The following is a 25,616-nucleotide window of genomic DNA, read 5'->3' as shown; positions in this document are numbered from 1 at the left end:
CTAACTCAAGTTCTACTATACTTGGGCTTACATTGCAGAGCAGACAAAACCCTAGTGTCAATGAGAATCTGACCATGAATCTTTCATTAGACATTATCAGGATTAACAGGAGTGAACCAAGACCCTGATTATGGAAAACATCCTTTTTCAGGAAAGCACTTAAGCACAGCTGAACTTTAAGCAAATTAAGTCCCAATCACACCTGCTTAGAAGTTTTCCTGTAACAGGGCCTAAATACTTCAGCCCTTAAAATTTCTAAAATTTAAATACTGTGATATATCTATACTTCCAGAATGTCCCTAAATTAACACACAAGATTTTAGGCATAATTTTCAGATTTTAGAATGGGAATTTTTGCCAATTATGGTGGGATTTTGAAACATTTTAAAACTTGTACTTGCCAGAGTTTTAATATTCTCATTATTTAGGTTTTTTTTTAATTATAATATGATTAACAATTAGCTTCCAGGATGACCAGATATAATATCTTTAGAGCCATTTGGTAAAGGTGAATATTCTGCTTTTTGAAGCATATGCTGTTTTTTTCCTTTCAATAACTAAAGTCAATCCTAATATCCTTTTTTAATATTTGAATTTTTCAATGTTTTACTGAGGGATTATTATTTGTATATTATTTAATAAATATATTTGTAAATAATTTGTAACATAAAAAGCAATTGTTTCATTACAGAAATTGAAAAACATAGAGTCCACAAATTAATCCCCTGGAGAATTAGATAGGCATAATAAGCAACCCTATCAGACCTTTGTCCAGCAGTCAAGCTTAAAATGAAATCTTAAACAAAGTAAGTAAAGATGTCAATTCATGACATTTTACTCTTATGATTTAATCTTAAAATGTAATCATGTGTTCTGTTTTAATAAAAGATAAAGACCTGATCATCACATAACTTCATTTGAATCAAATTCACTTTTAGAACACGTATACGATAGCTTCATTCAGATTTAATATTTAGGTGAAATGTTTTCAATGAGCTATGTAACTTACTTGCTATAGCCCTCTTCCCACTGCTTTAATTGCTCTTTTACTGCTCTGTAGTTGGTCTGTAACATCTGCAACCTCTCCTTGCGTTTTTCATGGGCTTTTCTTAGCTCATCATTTTCTTGGGTCTGTATAACACCAAACAGAAAAATTAAGAGTTTGGTAAAATGTAATGGACAGCTCCATACTGACAGCATGACTAAGCTAAAATTCCAATTGTTACACATACAATTTGTTGAACTTAAGAAATTTAAATAAAAAGTTTGAAAATCAGAGTAATTATTTTCAAATAACTGGTTTGCTATTTCTCATGACTACTTACAAGTAAATATGGCATCTCATCATTTTTCATGCTGCTTAATCAGTTTCAAGTATTTACCACCCAAGCTATTAATGTTCTTCCCACAGAGGCACTGATTGAGTACACATGGAAATATATAGGCTGAAAAGGGATTTTCTGCATTGTATTTTACTCAAACATGCATTTGTTAATATTATGGGCTACTCAGCATTTATATGTTTTATACATACACTGGGTGAAATCCTGGCCCCATTAAAGTCAATGGCAAAAACTCTGTTGACTTCAAGGAGGCCAGGATTTCACACATTATATACATTTATTCTTATATTACCTAGTCTCTGACCTCTTGTACAGTATTAAGTCAGAAAAGTAGGGGAGGAAATTGACCCATGCTTTAATATGACCATGATCATGTGGGAAAACACAGGTCATTCTACAAGAATGGAAAAAAAATAGGAGTATGCATTGATTTATATTCCAGGATTACATATAAACAAGGGTTTTACGCACCTTAATACTGCATCCCCAATAAATATAGGTATAAATATAACACAAGAGCATTTAACTGCATTTAATGCATATAGCATTCCTTACAGAATGGAGCAAATTAAATCCTAGAGTGTAATACAAAATTAAACAAATAGTAATTTGTAATAAAAGTTGGTCTCAATTCTTCTGCTGTGCTATGTCCTGAATTCCCAATTAATTCAATGGGAGTTCTGCAGCACCTGCCCCTTCATATCAATATCATCAAAATACATTATTAGTAGATATGTACTGATTAAGAACAGGGAATACCTTTGGTATGAGCCAATAAATACAAATATTCTAGCACCTAGAGCTGGAAACAATAAAAATTAAATCTCACAATAAACCATGGCTAGTAGTATAGAGAAGTGCTTGTCTCTCCATATTTATGCTGAACCTCGCTTCCCAACAGCAGCCTGATTTTTCAATACACATACTCAAAACGGAAACACAATCCAACTGAGACTTCAGATGCCACACTGCATCTAAGGTTAGAATTTTTCTAGGAATGTCTGATGCAAGACACACCACCAGGCTTAGAGATAGCCAGAATTCACTGTTCCCTGTTAAAACATTTTCCAGTTTAAGTGTCAAAAATACAAACAACCAAAACAGATTAACCTACAAATGTCAAAATCTTCTATAAGTACTGAAGGAGTAAAAGTGCCTTTCACTTGTTTTGAAGTTTCCTATACCAAAATACTTAAAGTTATCATATTAATACTAAAATGCTAACGAATGTACAGACTGTAGGATTTCCAAAGCCCCTTTTTTGCAGGAAACTATTAACTAAGATCCAGATTCTCTGCTGTGCCCAGGTCTACTGCAGGGAGTGGGGTGCAGGAAGTGGGGGAGTATAAAGAAACCAACTGCAGATGCCCAATTCTCAAGACCAGGACTATGCCAGCGCCAGACCTGAGTGCTGCTCTGATCTAGCATAGCTGGTAATAGGCCCCAACAATATATTGGCCTCTGAGAATGGCCAGTATGCAGTAGCAATCCAGCCAACTCTGTCATGCTCCTGGCATACCCTGCATATAAGTGCATGTGGTGGTGTAAATAAATATGCCAGCTATACACCAGCAGAGAATTCCGGCATGGCTCGGGTAATTCTCAGATGACAGGATCCGCCCTATTTCTAGCCCCTTTATGCAGCTTTGGGGCCTTGAGAATCTGGTCCTAAAATATTTAAAAAACATATAATAATGGCCTTGAGATGCCTTTGGCGGTGGGCTTCCAAAGCTGTATGTATTTGTTATATGCACATAGCAGTCTGGTGCATATTTTGCCATGGCCTAATGCACCCTTTGCAAAGTGCAAGTTGTCCAATGACTCGCAGCTTCATAAATTATGAATGACTCATTGCAGACTTTTGAATTCTGCATGGCCCAGAAGAGGATGGCAATAATGAGAGAATAGCAGGCTTGCTACTACTATGGGGTCAAGTGGGAGGGGCAGGAAAGCTACATTAGGGACCTTGGTTTCAGAATAGAAAACTGAAAAGAGGAAGCCAGAGTAAAAAGTCAACCTTTGTGGGGTTTGTAAGGTCCTCTGGAGTCACAGCTTACAAAGCCCACTTTAGACAAACTGCAAGGCTTTCAGGAATTGCTGTCATCAAGCAATTCTTCAATAATTTTTTTTTTTAATGTTTAACTTTCCTGGCATAAATCTTCATTTAATCTGGAATGAATAAGGTTGAAAGAATCCTCTACCACAGAATGATAGGAATTAGAGATAAAAATACCTTTCAATCATCTTTTCTATTCCCTACCAACGCAGGATTGTTCTCTACAGTATATTTTCTAGTGCTATGTATGCCCTTTGGATTTAAATGGGCCAAGTGATAGATAGGGTTTTCACAGCATCCACTGGGAGACTATTTCAAAGTATAATAAATCTGTCAACATTTTTCCTGATACTCAGTCTGCATTTTCCCACTTTTAATTTCATCCTATTACTCCTAGTTATACTCTCTAGCACCAACATAAGTAATTCCCCTTCTAATAGTTGTACAGTTACACTCCACCCCAGAAGGCCTGATTTTGCCACTCTTGTTTAGTCAGTCCCATTGCTTATGGTACTAGTCAGTGTGAGTAAGAATGGCAGAATCAGGCACTTAATCTTTCTTCATAAATCAGTTCTTACTGATTATTTGTGCAGCTTTTCACTGAGACAACTCCAATTTGTCATTATCTTCTGGTAATGAAGTGCCAAGAAGTGACAATATTTCAGAGACAGTCACTCCCACAGGCATATAGAGTGAGATTTTTACTTTTCCAATTCATTGTGCATATACAACCCCAAATTGCTTTTGGCCTTTTTTGCTGCCATATCATACTTCAAGCTTAATTCCTGTCTCCTATCACCCCACAGTTTCTTTCAGCATAATAAAAATATTTTGCACTACTACATCGTATTCCATATGAGGATCTCAAAGTACATTTGTGAATTAAGCTTCTGAACAACTCATTAAATATACAGATTAGTGACTTGCCTGAGGTCAAACAGGGAGTCTGCGACACAGCCGAGAACAGAGCCCAGATCTCCTCCTGATTTCCAATCAAGTGCCTTAATCATAAGACCATCCCTCCTCTCTTCTCTGCAGTACCTTACATTTTTCCAAGTTACATCTAATTTTTTCATCTTCTGCCCACAGTTCTAGCCTGTACACCGTGTCACTTTGTATTATTTCTTTGTCCTCACATATGTCTATAATACCTATAAATTAATGTAATCTACAAATGTCATTAGCATGTTGCTCCCCCTCACCAGGTCATTACTTAGATGTTACATAAGAGTGAACGTAATAATTTTCCTATGCAAGCACACAAATGAATTTTGAGAATCGGATTATAAAATTTGTTACTAAAATCCAAATATACAATATCTACTGTTTCCTTCTTCCACTATCTTAGGCAGAAGAAAAGAATTTGAATTGCTTTTTCCATTTGGAGAGCTGGAGAGATATATACACCAGCAAACCATTTTAAGTGTTGACAAGGCCTAAGATATGGTTCTTGTGGCATCCTCAGGCAAACTTGCATCCTCATCTCCAAGCGATCAACATTTAGTCTAAAAAATGGTGATACTTTATCTCTAAGAGAGGGGAATGTCACTACCTTCCTCCGATATGTTCAGGAGGAAGAGTAAAGACTACGTTTCTTTAATGGTAACTTCTTTGTTGGATGGCTGCTCAGATGCTGGAATCTATTCCTACAGAGGTGTTCAAGTACAAGAGTCATGAGAGCGATACATGTACCCAGAGAGAAAGCAATGTGCCATGCCCATAAGGGTAAAGGGTCTTGGTCTGATCCTGGGAGAACCCGAAGATGAATTAAAAGGAAATTCTCTATACATTCCTAGTCTGACCTGGAGTACCAGGCAAGGATAAATGACTCCTGCATGTAAATAATGGCAATGTTAAGCACCTAACTGGCAATGTGCTCGACAAAAATCTCATTTCCATTGTAGGTACATTCAAATGTTTGTACGTACACATAGCTTTGAAAAGCTGACTTTTTTTTTTTTTTTGCAAAATGAACATCGATTGTTATATTACACTTTTTAAAATTGGATTTTTCATCGGATTCTGTTATCATAAAGAATATAGGAACAACAATGTGGATTTTAAACTGTAGCTAACGGTAGCTCAGTGGTTTGAGCATTGGCCTACTAAACCCAGGATTGTGAGTTCAATCCTTGATAGGGGCCATTTAGGGATCTGGGGCAAAAATTGGGGATTGGTCCTGCTTTGAGCAGGGGGTTGGACTAGATGACCTCCTGATGTCCCTTCCAACCGTGATGTTCTATGATAATGAACTTTAACATTTTAAAAATGGGTGATATTCAGTAATAAATAATTAATAAACAGGAAAAATGGATCAACACTACCGTAACACGCCTAAGCAAAGGATGACTCTAAGACCTACTGCTTGTAGAGGGAGGAACAGAAAAGAGCAGCCGGGGGGTATGATTTGTTTTATAACTAATCAGAATGCTTCCTCTTGTCCCTTCCCCTGAACAGTCATAAGGGCATGAGAAAGCTAGTCTCTCACTTGCAGTGTTGAATCTACTGACAACGAAGGATGTTTTCCATGCCAATGGCAGTGACAATGTAGACTATGGTGCCAGAGCAATCTATTTTGATGGAGCAGCACCAGACAGTTCCAGTGGAAGGCTCAGCCCCAGTAAATGATTGCCACAGGAAGATCAATCAGGGGCACATCACTGAGGATGGTCCTGAGGACAGGGCAGTAGCATGCATCTCAGGTCACTTTAAAAAAGACCTGGCACTGAGAGAGACATTGAGGCTTCAAGAGGAGTATTTAGTATGGTCCAGTTGATGGCTTAAGGAAGCCAAGTGTGACTGCAGTCTTGACTGTCTGTTCTTCCTCATGCAAAGAATGAAGGAGCAGCAAACTGAGCACTGGGACACTACATAAGTTTCTCTCATGCACACGAAGCACCAAATGTGTTTGTCTCTCTCTGGAAAGATGGCTGAGCAGATTGCACCCCTTTTGCATCCTCTACAGGGTTCAGGACCAGACATAGCCTCAGGGTTGACATGAAGCAAGTGGCTACTTCAACTATACCATAACTAATTCTAACTAGCTTACAACAAGAAGATTGGCTAACTAGCTCGTGGACACAAGAGATTTTAGCTTTCTGTTTAGCTTTCTGCATCAGCAGTGAAGGAACTGAGGTGGCTGAGCACTCTCTTATATAGAGGGAACTGATGACATCATCCTAGCGCAAGAGCATTCCTGCACCTCCCAGCAGACCTGGTTTTGTTATACACTTTCACAACTCAATGCAAAACACAGCAAATAGCACAAGTGGGAATTTACAAAACTCAGGAGACTTTTATTTAAGATCCTGGAACTCCGAATACCAATACTGCTGGGCCTGGGCCAGAACAACAAGCATGACTGCAGTTTTGCCTAATCGTATTTTTATGACCACCAGTGTAACTGGTGAAAAAGAAAATAACAAACCTTTTCTCAGTCCAACAACAATGCATTTGTTATTGAGTTTCTGTTTATCCCTGCTCTGGAGATCTACCAACAGATAGTACAATCTCCTGAACGGAGACTACTTGTACTGGTCCTATAGTATCTGACTTATAATCATCTTCTACAACATTTTCTTTGCCAGCCACAGGGAGAGGAACAGCATGTGTTCACTGAGCCAAACACTAATCCCCTAGGGTCCCTGCCTTCTGACTGAGTATATGTCAGTGAATGTCTCCCTGCCTGTTGGTTTACACTCACTACTCACCCCCTTTTTCAGATCATTATGAAATATATCAGAACTTGAGGCATGCTGCTGTTAGCCTTTTGCCATCATAAAAACTGACCATTTATTCCTACTCTTTGTTTTCAGTCTCTTCGCCAATTTCTGATCCAGGACAATTCTTTGCTTCTCAGTCCATTAGGTTTTTCGTTTCTTCAGCAGTGGCTTGCGGGACTCTCTCAGAGGCCTTTTAAATGTCCAGACAAATTTCAACTGGTTCTACCTTTCCAAATATTTATATTGCCCAGTTAAAATAATTACAATATATTAGCGAGGTGTGATTTCTCTCTGAAGAAACAGTGTTGGCTGGTTAGACCCAACTGTGACGGGTTCCCCATGGGGTGCCACCTGGAACTGGGGTACACTAAGCCTGCCTGACCCACCAGCCTGGACTCCCTTTACATTGTTCTGCTATGACAGGCCCTCAAGCCTCCTCCAGCACACATACAGGTAGGGACACACCCAGCTGCAGCTATACACAGATGCTGAAATCAGCTCAGCATGGGAAGGCTCAGCTAAGGCACCTCCCAGTTCCTAAGGCACTCCTCCCCCCAAGTGTAAACCCAACATTATATCATCTTTTGCTGCACAGAGAACTGTACAGCGTAAGCTCATAAAATTCGCCCCCTCCCTCAACGTGGAGAGGAATATACACAGCTTTCTGACTCAAGTTATGATTTCCATGCACTGGTTTTAGACAAAACAAAACAAGTTTATTAACTACAAAAGCTGGATTTTAAGTGATTATAAGGGATAGCAAACAGATCAAAGCAGATTATGTAGCAAATAAACAAAAACGCAATAGAAGCTTAATATACTAAAGAGATTGGATATGAGTAGCAAATTCTCACCCTAATTGTTGATTTAGGCAGTTTGCAGAGATTCTTGAGGGCAAGCTGCACTTGTTGCAGCTTGAAAAACTCAGGTATTCCTTTCACGGGCTAGAAATCCCTCTAGCCTGGGTTCAGCCCTTCTCCTCCAAGTCCAGTCTTTGTTCCTCAGGTGTTTTCAGCAGTCTCCTTTGGGTGGGGAGTCAGTGAAGAACCATGATGATGTCACTCCCCTGCCTTAAATAGCTTTTGTATATGGCAGGACCCTTTATCTCCCCTCTTGGTTCCTACGCTCAGTCAGTGGAAAAACACTGGTATTCCAAGATGGAGTCCAGTACCAGGTGATTTGGTCACATGCCTCTATAGGGACACAGCAGCCATGACTAGGAGGCTGTTTGTAGTGTCCTCAGGAAGGCTCCCCAGTCGGAAATTAGCATCTTCTAAGACCTATTGTTTTTCCTAATGGCCCTTCCCAGCCAGGCATCTAGACTGATTGTATTCTGCCTAGTGGGCGTTCCCCACGTGTAAACACATTTGTAATAGATGGATAGACAATATTCCTAACTTCAGATACCAAAATGATACATGCACACAAATAGGATAATCATATTGTGAATCATAACCTTTTCAATGATATCTTACATGACCCATCTTGCATAAAATACATCTTAGTTATGCCATAATTGTATCATAACAATATTAGTATGAAGAATATGGGGGCACAATGCCACATCAACTATGTCATGATCTTTTATACGTCTTATATTCCTAATTATCATTTCAACCAATTTACCAGGTACAGCTGTAAAGGCCTACAGGTCTGTAATTCACTTAAATACACTTTTAAAATATAAGTACAATATTTGCTACTCTCTAGTCTCTGGTATAATAGCTGATTTTAATGAGAGTGTACATATTTTTATAACCGCATAACCACTTCATTCCTAAATTCTTTCAGAGCTTTTGGTATACTATCTGGACCAGGTGACTTATCTTTTTCCTTGATGGGTTTGTCTCAGCACCTCTTCTTATGATACCTGAATCTCTTATAGAACCTGACTTTTAACACCAGATAAAAGTAGGTGTCTCCCACAAATTCCTCCATGGTGAAAAGCTATGCAAAGAAATTACTTATTTAGCGTCTCATCCATGTTCTTATCTGTCTTAATTGTTCCCTTTTTTATGTTCTGCTTCAACTTATTTCTAACACATTCTTCATGCTGCAACCTTCTAATCCTGAGCTATGAAAATTTGTCAAATCAATGTGAATTAGTGATGTAATATCTTCAATTTTAAAGTATTTGGGGCCTCAGAAATATCAACACAAGATTCACTTTAGGAAGTTAAAAATTTAAGCACAAGGATTAATGAAGAACACCACTTTATGCTAACACAGTTACAGTCTATATAACAATGTGTGCATTCTATACTTTTAAAATGTATGTTTATTTTTATATATCTACATCTACAAAAGCTTGTAGCTAAAGCGTTGGGGGTTATTTTAGTGTTCACCTTTAGCTGCAGTGTCTTCTCTAAGTTTTCAATCTTCTTTTCAGCTATTTTAAGCTTCCTTAGCTCCTCTGACTCTCTAAAAGAGCTCTTTGGGGACAGAGACCTTGAACGTTTCACAGGTGGTTCCTGGAGAATAAAACAAGGACATGGTTGAACTAGTTGGAACACTGGATTATGAAAGACATGCAAAATTAAAGAACAAGTAATTTTGAATACTAATAATGAATTATAAAAAAAATCCTGCATGGAATACCAGAGAAATAACAAGCAGAATTACCACAGCGCTACCACTAAAGGTTTCTCTGTGACTTGTTAATGAGAATATTCATTTACATTTACATTGTTTCTTTCAGAATAATGATGTCCCATTAGGGAAGACTAAAGGGTTATAGACTCAAAAATGCAAGAAACCTCATTACAAAGGAGGGGATAGAGGCTGGTCTAATTGCTCTATAAGGGTCCAAGGTTACACTTGATAGGACAACCAGAAACAAGAGGGAAAGGATTTTTTTCCCTTTGAAATAGTTTAACACACTGTGAAGTTGAAGGAACAATATGCTTGAGGAATATAAATACAACAGACAGTAGATCTTATACCATAATGACCATATGGTCATTAACTATAATGTGGCTAACAAGAGACAAGAATATGTGTTTATATTATGTACAGCTTCATATAGCAATCTGGAGAAAGAATATGTGAAAGTAACACTTAAGATGGGCAGCATTCTTGTTTTTACTATGTCATATGTCCTTATATAAAACAAATAAAGTCCCCTTCAGATTAGGAGTACTGATTTTCTGAATAACTTTGATTAAGGACAGTGAAACATTGAGCAGCAGCTTAATATCCATGAGGTAATCATTTTTAAACTCCATCACTATGAAATAGTCAGAATACAGGAACACCATTAGTGTTCGAGGTCAGTTTTTTAGCTCTCTTCATTAAAATTTGACATGTACTTTTATTAATCATTATTATTAAATTATTAATTATTAAAATTATTTAAACCACATGTAATCATATAACAACTTTGGACAAATAGTGGGGGGATGAGTCATTACAATTTTTATTTTTTATAATAACTAAATGATATATAACAAGAAGAGTTTGGATAACATTCTCAGTTACCATACAACAGATCAGAATACTCTTTATTAATTCTTATGTATGTAAATGTCAGTGTTTTATCGGTCATATCAGTAATTTTATCTTAGCAAACAATATATAAACAAAAGCATTTGTAATACTGTCAAAATAGATAAAAAAACACTTTTCTGTGACCATGGAAAAGGGGAAACCACAGATACTGGCAATACACTACCCCATAAGCTTATCTTCCCAAATCCTGTTATACAAATTAAGAGAGGTTTCAGAGTAACAGCCATGTTAGTCTGTATTCGCAAAAAGAAAAGGAGTACTTGTGGCACCTTAGAGACTAACCAATTTATTTGAGCATGAGCTTTTCGTACGAAAGCTCATGCTCAAATAAATTGGTTAGTCTCTAAGGTGCCACAAGTACTCCTTTTCTTTTTACAAATTAAGAGACTCTTTTCATTTTCCTTTGGCCATTGTCTTGCAGTGGTAAGTTTAAAAAAAACACATGTTGTAGTTTGTGATTTTTCCTATAAATATCCATACAATTTTAAAGAAAATAAAAACATCAGATTCTACATATTTATGGTTAATTTAAGTATTTTAAAGTTCCTTGCATTTGAAAGATGCCTAAATAAAAGAAATCAAAAAGAGGAGAGCAGAACATGTGAAAAATTACAACTTTATTTGCTTCTTATGGCAGAAAGAATTCCACTATTATTGTATTAATCTATATAAAGTATTTAGATTCAACATATTGAAATTCCTAATCTGAAATTGTCATAACTCAGGGACAAGATCCCATACACTCCATGTGTTTTCAGAAGTTCTTATGCAAGCTGGAAAACAAACTGGAGATATAAGGAAGCTCATTGCATTAATGTTTAAAATACTTTTACAATGTGGTATATATTTAGTATGGTTACATGTTACCTAGGAGGAGGATAGATTTCTATGAAAAAGCAAGATCATTGGTCAATATTTTTTTTATATGAAATTTTGGTCAATATTTTCAAAAGTGACTAATTATTTTGTCTGCCTCACTCAATAAAGTGCTCAGTCTGAGACGCATTAAAGGGTCGAACATTTAAGATTTTGCAAAATCAGGCTCCTTTAAGGTATCTGAAGTTGGGCACTCAAAAACTGAAAACACTCACTTTTGAAAATCTTGGCCTTTGTGTTTATAGTCAATATACTAATCAAATTTCACACATACCAAACGCAAATCCATGTCTACCATAGTATCTAGTTACTACATACCTATATTTAGTGGTCTTACTAAGAACTTAAAATGTTATAAGTGTTACAGGACACCTTATTTTTCATGAGCAGCGAGTTAACTTCTTTCTTAAACTTCATATGTGTACAGAAGGCTGAGAAAAATCTGATTGTCCAGAAGCTTGGGACTAGAAGTCAAAGGGGAAGGTTACTTACGTTATAGACGTGTGGTTCTTATGGGTATTTATTGTGGGGGGGGGCATGAGCTTTGTGTGCCCAGGTCTGCAAATTCTTCAATAGCAGTGTCCATTGGTCCACGTACCTGAGTCTCCTCATGTTCCCAACCGAGGGCTTGTGGAGCTTCATGGACTGACCGTCCCTCCAGTTCCTACTCTACTGTGAATCCAAAGAGGACCCGAGCAGAAGGGAAGGAGAGCGGGTTGTGAATACCCATATGGACCATACATCTCCAAGAACTCCAGTTGCTATAAGCTTCCACTCTTCGAGTGCTAGCTCCTCTCTGTATTCACTGTGGGTAATGCCCAAGATGTGCTCATTGAGGAGGAGGGTGCAAGGAGGTGTGTTGCACCATAGACTGAAGGATTGCTGAACCTAAAGAAGCATCTCCAACTGAAGATTGAATAAGAGCATCACGTCTGGTAAAGGTGTGAATGCAGCCCAAAGTTGGAGATCTACAGATCTCTGAGATGGGAGCTCCTTGCAGGGAAGCCACTGAGGCCACATGGGCTCTAGTTGATTGGGCCCTGACAGTCTGAGGAGGAGCGGTTTTGTTTAAGATGGTAAAAAAGAGGCTGCAGATAGAAATCCACTTAGAGTATCTTTTGAAAAAGACAGCTTCTCTCTTCAATTTCAGTGATAGTGGCAAATAATCTTGGAGCCTTCAAAAAGCATCTTGTTCTGTGTAAGTAGAAGCAATATATCAGGAACTTCCTGTTCTGCTGGGTTTCAAAAAGGTATCTTGATGGGATATCTCACTGACGGAAGATGTAGTGCCCTTCTGACAGGTGGAACTCCCACTTGTGATCCCTGGGCAAATGTCTGCTGAGGCTGTCCGCCAGGGAATACATTGAGAATCCTCTTGTGAGGGGATCCCTGAAAAGGGACAGGGAGAGTGTTGTGTGGGGGAGGGGAGGGAGAGACAGGAACTCTCAAGTGTGGTCAGTCAATACGATGTCCAAGACCCATTTGTCCAGAGTTATACGGTGCCACATTGGGAGAAAACAAGCCACCAAAGGGAATGGAGGTAACAGGTGGTATGAAGGCTAGTTGATGGCTCTCAGGCATCCTGTCAAAATGTTATTTTGGCAAGTGGCTGGGACTGAAGAGAGGAGTAGGATAGTGCTGTGTGCCTGTCATGCTGGACCCTCTATTGTTTTCTGGGGGATGGGTAGGTCTTTTGGTGGAAAGAGAGAGGCTGTGGGTGGTATCTAGAAGGACGAGGCCTGAAACGTTTTCTGTGGGAGTATGGATCTCTAAGGAGAAGACGGTAGTACAAGAGTAGTTGATGGGTGTGTGTGTGTGTGAAATGACATCTATTTTTTCACTAAAAAGATTGTTACCCTCAAAGGGAAGGTCCTCTACTGTTGCCTGAACCTCCTTGGGGAACCACAATGCCTGCAACCATGAGGCCTGTCTCATGGCTCTGAGGTAGCCATGGAGTGTGACACTGTCTGACCGAGTGACACTTGGAGGGAAAATATTGCTACGTCATATTTAGTGCAAAGGCATCCACATGATTTTGGAAGCCCTGTCAGGGCTGAAAACCACTTTGCTGGGTTGCCATAGGGATCGCTGGTTCCAAGTAATTTTCTTCTTATGAGTAAGAGTCATCAGACTCTAGCGGTGGAGCCACAAGACCTGACTCCAATTGACCAGGGACAGGAACTGGAGAATAATGCACCGGTGGTGTCAGGCCTTGCACCTCACAGCTGGAGCTTGGGAGCAGTGAATGTTGAGTTGACAGTGTCATGAAATCTCTCAGCAGGATCGGATTTGAGAGGACCGTATAAATTGCCAGATCCTCAACAAAAATGTATCAAAGTCTTGCTGGAGGAGAGCTGGCTGATGTGTTAGGTATGGCCAGCATCACCTTGGGACCAGATTGGTACCGCCAGTGCATAAGGAGAATGGTCTCTTCTGCCTCTGTGTAGTGCTGGAACTGGTCCTGCCCTTTCAGTGTGCAGTTTTGCAGCACTGGTAGGAATGTTATTACCAACACCTGCCTTTTTCTCTGAGTTCTGGATACACCCATTTGGGGACATGGAGTCTCAGGCAGTGCTGGATGAAATAGGGAGGGAGACCTCTTTTTAGAGGATTTGTGGGGTGATTTATCCCTCTTCTTGCAAGAATGTTTACCCTTGCCTTCACTGTGTCTTCATTTCAGTCTTTGGGCTCGTAGGAGGACACTGAACTGGCTGATCCTGAAGCCAGAGAGATGCTACCAAGAGGTTCAGGTTGGGTAGAAGGGGATCAGGAAGGCCCAGGGTCTGAATAGGCCTCACTGAGAACTCCATAAGGTGTCTCTGAAGTCTGAACTCTTGAAGGTCCCTGGTACACAGTGGAAAAGCATGACAGAGGTCACATCTCAAGGCGATGTGGGAATACAGGCAGCTCTTATACGGATCACTCATCAGGAATACCAAGAGGCAAGTGAGCCAGAGTTTGAAGCCTGGAACCTTGGGCATAACAGATGCCCCAAAAAGTGAGGGAGTGGAACAGGGGGAAAGCCCTCTCATCCCCAAACTAACTAAACTAAACAGTACAAAAACTAACTACTAAAACCTAAAACAACATACAGGATTAAAGATAAAGCAGGAACACTGGCAGTGAAGAGACACAGAAGGGTCCTGCGCTTGATCACAATTAGCAGAAAGAAATGAGACATGGTCGTTCTGTGCCACCCCTTATGCCCTCAGTTGGAAGCATGAGGAAATGCAGGTACCGACCAACGGACACTTCTGTTGAAGAATTTCCAGTCCAGGGTGCATGGAGCACACATGCTCCCACAGTGAATACCATAGGGACCAGCACTCAAAAAAGAATATCATGTTTCCTGTCCACAGACAAGGAGAACAAGGGAGGCTGGAGGTGGCCTGACCGATATCAGGCACAGCAGCACTGAGCTACCAGTCAGGAGGAAGGGTGGAAAGAAGGTGAGACAGGACCAGAGAAGACCATACTCCCTTGATGGCTAGATGGCAGAGGAGTCATGAAACTTTTTTCTGTTGCAACATAGGGTCACAGTATAGAAAAGGTAGAGAACTATCCCCGTTGATGACAGTGACACAAATAACGCCTAATGAGAAGTAGTGGAACTAGTAAGAACCAACTACTGAACATACTTCAGTTTGAATAAATTGTTGTCTGTTAAGTAATCTGATCAGAGATCTGTGGAGAGAACAGACTGGGTCTCGGCTTTTCAGCTGCAGTCAGGTAATTCAAAGGCAGTCTTTGCCAGAAAACTGAAGTTTAATTTTCTAGCCAAGTTAAAGTAGGCTGTGTAGTAAAAGGTGCTGCAATGTGATTGCCTGGGGCTGCTGCAAAACTCAATTTGATTTCAAGGGGAGATGGCTTCTGTAATACCTTGCCTCACAACTGCAAACTTAGTTGCTTCTGCTGCCAGGTTTAGGCACTTTAATTTGCAAATCAATCCTCAAATTACACAGTATTTTAAACACATTTACATCAAAACTATATATATACACAGATTTGGTTGCTTTAAACATTTAAAAAAACCCTATTTGGAACAAAAAAAAAACTAGTCTGTTTTTTTTGTGGGGTAGAGGGGAAGATAGATCAGCCTGAATGAAGAGAGATCAATGCTGAAAGCTTTCATGGAAGTAGTCTTAAAGAACAACCACAAAAAAATATGCTAAGTAATGTGAGAAACAGACATAATTTCACTTTCCACTATTAATGGAAAGATAAATATCTATGGGTTTTATGACAGAAAGATGAAAGATTTTGTGTAACTTGTATGGGAAGTTTTTTTATATGGATAGTCTTCTAACTGGGTGAGCAACTTTAAGAACTGATTCTCTATACATGAGACCTCTCTGCAAATCACATGAAATACATGCAGCACAAAGTGCCACTTTTTCCACAAGAATCTTGTACAACGAGTTTACTCCATAAATCGTAACATGGGAAAAACCAAAACTTTACCAGGTTTTTTAATAATGAATGGAACTATTAAAGATCTTAAAGTTAAGCACATACTTTGCTGGATCAAGGTGTTTTGGTGAATTGGGCCTAAATCTCATTAGATGAAGGTAACTTGGCCTTCTGGCTGATGCCTTGGGCAACTGTGAGCTAATTCTGATATATCCATCAGAATGGGTTGCCACTAAGGTCAGAGCACTAAAGATATAATTTGATGTCACCTATTGGGAACATTGCAAAAACTGAGTCAGGGGCTCATGTAGGCCAAGTTAGGGGTGTTTGTAAAGAGAGCAAGGAAGGTATATTTGTGGGAATATTGTATTTCATGGTGAATTTTATAACCATTGTGACTGAATTCTCACTTACTTTTCAAGAAGAGGAATGAGGATTTCTTATTGCTTACTGCTTTGTAAAAGCTAGCAAGGGGCTGTACTGGAAAGTATAGCAATGAAAGACAATCTTGGTCTGCATGTCCAAATCCATATCACAGGGATGACAAGACAAATGACAGAGAATATGCAAATTTAACAAGGCTTTTAACCATTACATCCCTTGTCTTTCAGAAAACATAGCTTTTTGCTGAAATACTGTTCTCACTGTCCTATAGTGCTGAAAGATGTATTATGTGAATGTCTACAGTTGACATCATCAAAACAAGCTCATACATACATTCAGACACACCAAAGTCTCACACACTAAAAACAAAAATTAGAAGCTCTGCAGAACAGTCCAAAAGAGAAGAACAAGAAGAATGCAGAGAAATTATTTTGTTCAATGACTTGATTTTAATATACCTGAAAGAGACAACATCCCCAAAATTGGGACAATCATATTTTGGACAAACAAATTTAAAATTTTAGCTTCCTGTGAACAAGTGATCTGAAAATAAGTATTTTCCAAGCATAACGTACAGTATGGAATACTGAGGAAGAGCTGACCACTGAAGGTCCTGTAACTTAGGGTATGTCTACACTACGAAATTAGGTCGAATTTATTTTAGAAATAAATTTTTTTTCGTTTTTTTAGAAATTGGTTTTATATATTCGAGTGTGTGTGTCCCCACAGAAAATGCTCTAAGTGCATTAAGTGCATTAACTCGGCGGAGTGCTTCCACAGTACCGAGGCTAGAGTCGACTTCCGGAGCGTTGCACTGTGGGTAGCTATCCCACAGTTCCCGCAGTCTCCGCTGCCCATTGGAATTCTGGGTTGAGATCCCAATGCCTGATGGGGCTAAAACATTGTCGCGGGTGGTTCTGGGTACATATCGTCAGGCCCCCGTTCCCTCCCTCCCTCCGTGAAAGCAAGGGCAGAAATCGTTTCGCGCCTTTTTTCCTGAGTTACCTGTGCAGACGCCATACCACGGCAAGCATGGAGCCCGCTCAGCTCACTGTCACCGTATGTCTCCTGGGTGCTGGCAGATGCGGTACTGCATTGCTACACAGCAGCATCAACCCCTTGCCTTGTGGCAGCAGATGGTGCAATAGGACTGGTAGCCGTCATTGTCATATCCGAGGTGCTCCTGGTCGCCTGTGTGAGGTCGATCAGGAGCGCCTGGGCAGACATGGGTGCAGGGACTAAATTTGGAGTGACCTGATCAGGTCATTCTCTTTAGTCCTGCAGTCAGTCCTATTGAACCATCTTATGGTGAGCAGGCAGGTGATACGGATTGCTAGCAGTCCTATTGCAACATCTTCTGCCAGGCAGGCAAGAGATGAGGATGGCTAGCAGTCCTATTGTACCATCTTCTGCCAAGCAGCCATGAGATGTGGATGGCATGCAGTCCTTCTGCACTGTCTGCTGCCAGCCAAAGATGTAAAAGATAGATGGAGTATATCAAAACAAGAAATAGACCAGATTTGTTTTGTACTCATTTGCAAACCTCCCCGCCCTACGCCCGCGTCTAGGGAACTCATTCCTCTAGGTCACACTGCAGTCACTCACAGAGAAGGTGCAGCCGAGGTAAATCTAGCCATGTATCAATCAGAGGCCAGACTAACCTCCTTGTTCCAATAAGAACAATAACTTAGGTGCACCATTTCTTATTGGAACCCTCCGTGAAGTCCTGCCTGAAATACTCCTTGATGTAAAGCCACCCCCTTTGTTGATTTTAACTCCCTGTAAGCCAACCCTGTAAGCCGTGTCATCAGTCGCCCCTCCCTGCGTCAGAGCAATGGCAAACAATCGTGCATCTGAGTTGAGAGTGCTGTCCAGAGCAGTCACAATGGAGCACTCTGGGATAGCTCCCGGAGGCCAATACCGTCAAATTGTGTCCACAGTACCCCATATTCAACCCGGCAAGGCCGATTTAAGCGCTAATCCACTTGTCAGGGGTGGAGTAAGGAAATCGATTTTAAGAGCCCTTTAAGTCGAAATAAAGGGCTTCATCGCGTGGACGGGTGCAGGTTTACATCGATTTAACGCTGCTAAATTCGACCTAAAGTCCTAGTGTAGACCAGGGCATAGAATACTTGGTAGTCTTCATAAGGGAACATCTTTGAGAAAGCAAAATGCCACCCCACTTTATTACTGACTGAATTGTAAGCTAGAAACAGGGGGGTTTCTGTGAGTTCCCATGTGACATAAATGCCTTTCACCCCGTGTGCTCTATAAAACCTCAAGAACAAAATCTTAGAAAAGGAAGTTGCTGACTAGTTTACATTAATACCATAAATGAATATTCAACCATTAGAATTATTTTAATATCTATTTTATTAATAAGTAATAATGACTTTAAATAGAAGAAGGAACATAATTATAAATAAAACAACAAATGATCTGGAAAGATGCAATCTAGTACTTTACAAAATAAAAGCTATCTGGACTATAAACTGAAGGAGTTCTAGTTTTAGTACTTTGTATAAAATAAAACCACTTCATATTTAAAAATTCAGAGGCATCATTTTGCTTTATTTACAAACTCTTATAAAATAAAAATTCTTATTACTTATATTTCCATAGAAAGGAAAGAAGGGTATCCTAGCAAACAGAATGAAATACTTAATATTCATTTTAAGAAACTTGCAAAGAATTTGGCCATTAAATAATTTAATTATATTAAGAATCCTTTATTCTGTGTTAATAAGGTAAAAATTTCTACTCCCTGAAGTTATTTTAGCAAGTCTTTGGCAGATAATACAAACACCCTTCAAACAAGCTTCCAGAATTATAAGCAGCATGGACAGTTATTAAAACAGTTGTTATCTGAACCCCTGAGCAAAAATGTTTGGCTTTGCCAGCCTCATTTTGACATAACAATACAAGACAATAAACTAACCTACCTTGTGCTTTCTTTCAGACTTTACGTTTTTGCTTTCAAGGATGTCTGTGCTGCAAAAGCTATGCTCTGCTAGATTAAGATTTGCTGTTTTCAATTTTTCTTGCAAAAACTGTATTTCAAATTTCTGTGATGCTATAAGACACTCTAGCTCATTTAAAGAAGGTTGTTGAAATTCCTAGAAAATAATAGCACATGTTTAATTAGTAACATTAAAAACCACAGAATTGTAATAAGAAAATTTAGACAAAGCTACCTTCAGAAACAAGATCATCTACATCATGAATCTGTGCAAGCTGTAAAAGCTTCCCACCTTGGGAATCCAAGGTGTAGTGATCTATCAAAAACAACTCCTTAAGATCTAAGCAAATGTATTTTCACAACATCACACTTTTTTAAAATCAGGAGAAAACATTAAACAATTCATTTATAATGATTTACAATGTCTGTCTCCATACAAACATTAAAGCAAGTTGGTGAAAAACAACTCCTGCAGTCATTTTAACTCCTACATGAAAAAAGTCAGGATTTCTTGACAAAAAGCTTTAACTCCAAAATTCATTAGTGCTAAAAATTAAGATCCCAAGCCTCTTGGTATCAATAATTACAAAACTAGAAGATGAACAGCAGTGGCAATGTTACTCTCAGTAATACTTTTGTAATTATTTTAGAGTGACCAAAAGCGTAGCAGATGCCTCGCAAAAATACGTAAAGACACAGCCCTGACCTGTGGAGCTCGTAATGTAAATTCAGGCGATACAAATAATGAGGGTCAAATTTAACAAAAAAGATGGAAGAGAAGAAATACAAAAGAGAAGAGGAAGAGAAGGTTAATGACACTGGATCAAACTGTTACTCAGTAATTCATGTACACATTTTCATGGTGCCACTGGATTAGATTTTTCAAAATTTTTAATTTATTAACTCATTTTATAAAGATTCCTTGGCATAATATAATAAGGCCAAATTCTTCTCACCCTGGGCCTGATTCAAAATCCATTGAAATCACTAGAAAGATTTGCATGGACTTCAGATCAGGCTTCTGACGTACAAAAGTACCATCATTTACTTTAAGGGGACTACTCATTTCCATAAGGAAAGGAAGTTGCTAGAATACCTATTAACACTTATTATTTCTTCATCCAAATATACACATCAGATGATCTGGCCAAAAAAAATCCAAAAAACCAAAACTGTGCTGCAAGAAACCATTTCTTTAAGTTTGCTGGACAGTTTCCACATTCAAGCATATCGTCAGACACATAGCAAAGTCTGAGCAAAAGGGCTTTGCTCACAAGTGAATACACTAAAGATGCAGCAGAATTAAAGAATAGGATAGTGGACATAGACACATGATTCCTTCCGTTGCAACTTTTTGCCCATAAGCACTATGAATTCATAGTTCCTGCAAGTAAACATAAAACCAGAAATATCAAGCACTAATTTTGTAAACATAATAAATAAGGTCACTCCTCAGCCAGACACAGAGAGAAGAGTGGGAGACTCTTCAGCGTGAGGGAACAAAAATGGTCAACACTCTTATTGGCACAGTTCGTTTAACAATCTCTATTGCATTCTATAAGCTATTTGAGACTGTATGTGGTTGCAGATAGATGAACACTTCCTCTCCCCCATTTCTGATCCCTAGGGACACTAAAAGGCAAGCCTACAACGACTGGGAGATCATAAACAAAAAAATGAAAAAGCGAGGAGAAAGTGACAGGACTGGTATTTGGTTTGCCAATCACAGAAAGGAGGATTTCTATGAAGGTAGGATTCTTCACTTTACAATTAGACAGAGCTTCTACACTACACACAGGTGAAAATAACCCAGAAGAGAAGAGTAAAGCCAAGGAATAAAGGGTCTTTGCTGTTTTTCATTTAAGTAATATACTTTAGGATGTTAGATTTTATGGAGCTTTTCAATCAAGTTTGCGTATATAAAATTATCAAAAAAGGTTCAATACAAAATAACGTCCTCTTTTTCATTCTAATAAACATGCACTCACACCCATGTCCATAGATATTAGATTGAATAAAAGTTGTTTGCTGTTAGATTTTGCACTACATGTAAATGATACATCCAATAGATATAAAACAGTTCCTTGCCAGCTTGCGAAAAGGGAGTGGACTCTCCAAACTCAAGGTACGTCTACACTTACCAGCCGTGTGCAGAGTACAGAAACTGCACACCCAGCTAGCACAGTTCTAAATAGCAGTGTAGATGGTAGGACACGGCTTAGGCGAGTAAGTGCCCTATATGACTAAAGCCCCAGGGCAAAGAATCTATGCAGCTTTCTACATGTCCAAGTAGTGCTTACCACATCTGCAGTGTAGTGCCCTCTGCCTCCCCACTGCTGGAGCATTTCTATGCTGCAGTGAAAGTCATGATGGGGCTTAAGCAGTCAGACCTAGTGGTCAGAGCAGGAGTCAAAATCAGGAACCTGAGCCAAGAATCAGAGTTGTGAGTCAGGCAAAGTGTCAGAGCTGGAGTCAGGAGAAAGGATCAGGAACCAGGCAGGAACACATCAGAAATCAAAGCTCATGAGTCAAGTGAGAATGCAAGGTCCAAAGAAGCAGCCAGTCAATAATTCATCCAGTTGCACAGACAAATCCCTGTGCTTCCTTCTAGCTTCAATAGCACAGCCAGACCAATCAGAGGGGTCAGGCGCTCTGCCAGTCAGGACTCTCATGGGCAGTGCCTCTGGTGGGGCTCGGGTTCCATTAGCAACTCAACCCAGTCATTAATTAGAAGCTGATGGATGGCAGCTGGAACATGACGGGTGCTTGAGTTCACATGGAACTGGGATCAAGATCCATGGATCCTCACAGGGAAAGGCTCCAGCAGCTCCCCCTGGCAGAGCCTTTTCTTGCCACAGTGAAAGGCTCCAGCAGTGGGGAGCTGCCAGAATCTTTTACTGCATATGTAGCTACACATACTGCAGTGGCAAGTGTGGACACAGACTGCCTTTCACCGCACTGTGCAGCTACACATGTACTCTACACACAACGGTGTAAGTGTACACATAGGCTCAGTTATGACTATTTTAATTCAGGGCTATATTTTATTATTTCCATGAAATATAACTTTTTCAAAAAACCCTCCAAGACATTTATACTGAACGTGAACCAGTAGGATTACAGTATCCAAATAAACTTAAGTCCTCCTGTACGGTATAATTATTGGCTGGTTACTGTATTTCTGCTGTCAAATTTCCCCAGTCACCAATGAGATATGCATATGTGTTATGAAATGAAAATAAACTTAAGAACCAGAAAATGGTTCCCTACCCTGAAGTCAATGGCAAAACTCTCGCTGACTTCAGTGAGCCCAGGATTTCACTCAACAAATTTTTCTTCTGTTTATCTCTCTTTTTCTCTAACTGTAAGAGTTGTGCAAAAATGAACATGCAGGGGTACTCATTGGAAATAATTCTACTAAATGCATATTTTCTTGTTATCTCCTTTGTACACACACACACAAATATACATATTTCTCTGGGTTTTTATTTTATCAGAAACTTTTGAAGGGTCTGTGTTCTTAAAGTTATGCAGTAGATTACCATTACCTATGTAGAATTTACTGTATATTTCATAGGTATGAAGTCTTCAGAACCTACTGTATATTTTATAGGTATTGCTCTTTCTGTGGTTTCAGGAACTCTGAGAACTCACACCTTATTCTGAAGATATTTATTTTCAAGACTGAGATTCTCTCTAATGAATGTAGTGGTTTTTTTAAGACATTGTGTGTTACCTTCCAGTATTTTAACCTTTTCTTTACCACCTGATATACACTTTTCTATGTTTACCAGTCTGGTAACAGTTTTTTACTTGAGTTCAAAAGGACTTCTGAATTTCATGAGTTTTTAGATTTAAAATTAGACATTTTCCAAACTATACAAATTTAATCAAAGCTATCTCAAAGTTCAGCTGTATTCAGATTTGGGGATATGGCTCAGGTGCATATCCATTTCACATTGCATTAATGTAATTTTGTGTACTAAATTTCCTTGGCTAGGAGAAAAAAAAATAGTGAAAAACTAATTCTGAAGTGAAGGGGTTTACTTTTGTGCTAGCCAGGCTTTTCTTCTAACAGAAAATAACCGACTAAAGAAATACTATTCCAGGATTTGTAGATCTTGAAAGACAGAGTGAAATTGTCAGACTCATAGTGAGGAGTGGTCACTGCCCTTTTTCAGCACTAGCAACCCTCTTTAGTTGTTAAGCTTTTCATCTGCACTCTTGTTTGGGTGCTGCAATACAAATGAAAAATAATAATGGAAATGTTAAAATTAAACTGACAGAAATTGCAGATTATTCACTGCATCCTGACATTAAAAAATGGACATGACCTTAAGTAGGAGTGGTGCTGCAGTTCAGGACTTAGGAAAGTAATCAAGTCTCAAATCCTGCACCCACACAGTCCAATCCAGAATGTGTACTAAGGAGATCTGCAAAGACTGCAAAGAAAAAAAGCCTTACGACATACTAAGGAGCAGCAGTGGAGCTCCTCTACAACTGCTAATGCAGAATCCCTGCTGTAGTAAACCTATTTCCCACTAGCTGGAATTCTAAGTCTCCACAAGGATGAGAGAGAATTGTCAGTAGCTCCATAAAATTTCAATTCCTTCAAGTTTGTCCCCAAATCCTAAGGTTGCATTCAAAGTCCCTGTACAGTTATACTCCTACACAGTTGCACACACACACAGATTGAGTACACATTAAAAGCAGGCTCTCAGAACTGCCAAAGGTCAAGCATCTCACCTTGGGCATTTAGCAATCCTGTCACACCTCCCCACAGCACTACTGGAATGTAATGTACCCATCAGGGCAGCAGGGATTTTCTTGTAGTTTTTCCACCAGTCACCAGGGACCACAACGATGGAAAAATAGGAGGCAGCCAAGCTGACTCTCCCACTTCTCCTCTTGCTGGATGGATCCAAGTGAGCATGGAGTAGCTGGGATCAAAAAGGTGACCGCTGTGTATCCCAGAGGCAAGTGACATAAGGTGTCAAAGACTGGCAGAGACTAGGAGTAAGACAGGGACAGAAAGAATGGTCAGAGAGTGAGAGCAGGACATGTGCCCGGGGGGAGGCGAGGGGGGGGCTGGCAGACAATATGGGGACAAGGGCTGAAAGATGGATGCAGAGAAGGACAGAGGCTAAAGTGGGTTGGGGCAAAGATGCGGATATTGATCCAGGATTTTCAAACCCCACCTGCAGGTTGACTTGCCCCAAATCCCCATCTCCCCCGTGCCCAGATACTGTCCCTTTCACTTCAGTCTGCCCTAGCTCCCACTTCTCCTCTTCCCCCTCATTTTCTCAAGCCCACCTCACTGTTACCTTGGCTCCCCAAGCTGCCCCTAGCTCTTCCAGCCCTCACCCACTCCTGAGAGATTTAGGAAGATAGGGTGGTACCTGCTCATACTGTGTGGAGCATGGGTGGGAGAACATCCTGAGGAGGAAATAGTGATTCACTCTGAGCAGCAATAAATGTTAGGTACACAATGTACCACAAAGCCCACATTCAGTAAATCTGTAAGTTAATTTTGCTGTCAGTCACCAACGATGAGATCTTTTGTTTAGTAAAGATCAATTAAAATCATATGCTCTTGTACTGCAATACGACCATAATTCATTTACGTTATGTTCACATACTAACATGAGCTGTAGCTCACGAAAGCTCATGCTCAAATAAATTGGTTAGTCTCTAAGGTGCCACAAGTCCTCCTTTTCTTTTTGCGAATACAGACTAACACGGCTGTTACTCTGAAACCTGTATAAATTGTAATTCATTGCAAAAGGCTGTTTAAATTTTAAAGAAATAAAGTGAAGAAACTTCTTATTTATACAAACCAGATTTTATCTCATTTCTCACATGCATGTCAAATTCAGACTCTCTCTGTCAATACAGCTGAATACAACTGAAGCTCAGAGCAGAGATCTATTTATTATATCCAGTATACTGTATAACTACAGAAGAATTAGGGACATGTTGTAGCTGGCCCTGTATAGGTGCACTAAATGGGATGGGAAGAGTACAAGGAACCTTCCCACCGCATCATGCCCACACTAGGACCATCCACAACCTGGCTAGGAAGTGAATCCACTGCCGCTCCTATTACTTCCCAAATAGGGTTTACAGTCCTGCCCATTCCCCCATTCTGCACCAGCCTTCAGAGCTGACCAGGCATAGCAGGAAGGAGGGAGAGCATATTCTGGACCTCTTTAAAGGGTGGCAGAGCTATCTACCTCAGTTATGTATGCTGCTACTGGGAGCTCTCCTACCTCCCCAATGCAAGGCTGTGGTTTCGAGCCACGATCTAATTCTTAATGTGGAGAGCCAGAAGGATACAGTGAATAATGGACTGAATAAGC

The 25,616-nt window shown here is 39.6% G+C and overlaps 1 protein-coding gene across 5 annotated transcripts in view; it reads right to left on the bottom strand.

The window, feature by feature from the left end:
• The window catches only part of CNTLN (centlein), a 284,446-nt gene that overhangs the window by 131,613 nt on the left and 127,217 nt on the right, over positions 1-25,616 (bottom strand). For 4 of the 5 annotated variants that reach the window (XM_073345467.1, XM_073345462.1, XM_073345464.1 and 1 more), the window contains 3 exons: positions 19,241-19,414; positions 9,467-9,592; positions 1,010-1,131 (listed from right to left, as the gene is read on the bottom strand). In XM_073345467.1, coding sequence (XP_073201568.1) covers positions 1,010-1,131; positions 9,467-9,592; positions 19,241-19,414 — 422 coding nt within the window. The remainder of the gene's footprint in view (positions 1-1,009; positions 1,132-9,466; positions 9,593-19,240; positions 19,415-25,616) is intronic. The other variant, XM_073345466.1, reaches the window with a different exon arrangement.

The sequence above is a fragment of the Lepidochelys kempii genome, chromosome 5 (assembly GCF_965140265.1).
Source record: "Lepidochelys kempii isolate rLepKem1 chromosome 5, rLepKem1.hap2, whole genome shotgun sequence".
NCBI classification, from domain to species: domain Eukaryota; kingdom Metazoa; phylum Chordata; order Testudines; family Cheloniidae; genus Lepidochelys; species Lepidochelys kempii.
This window is presented reverse-complemented; position numbering and strand designations above follow the sequence as displayed.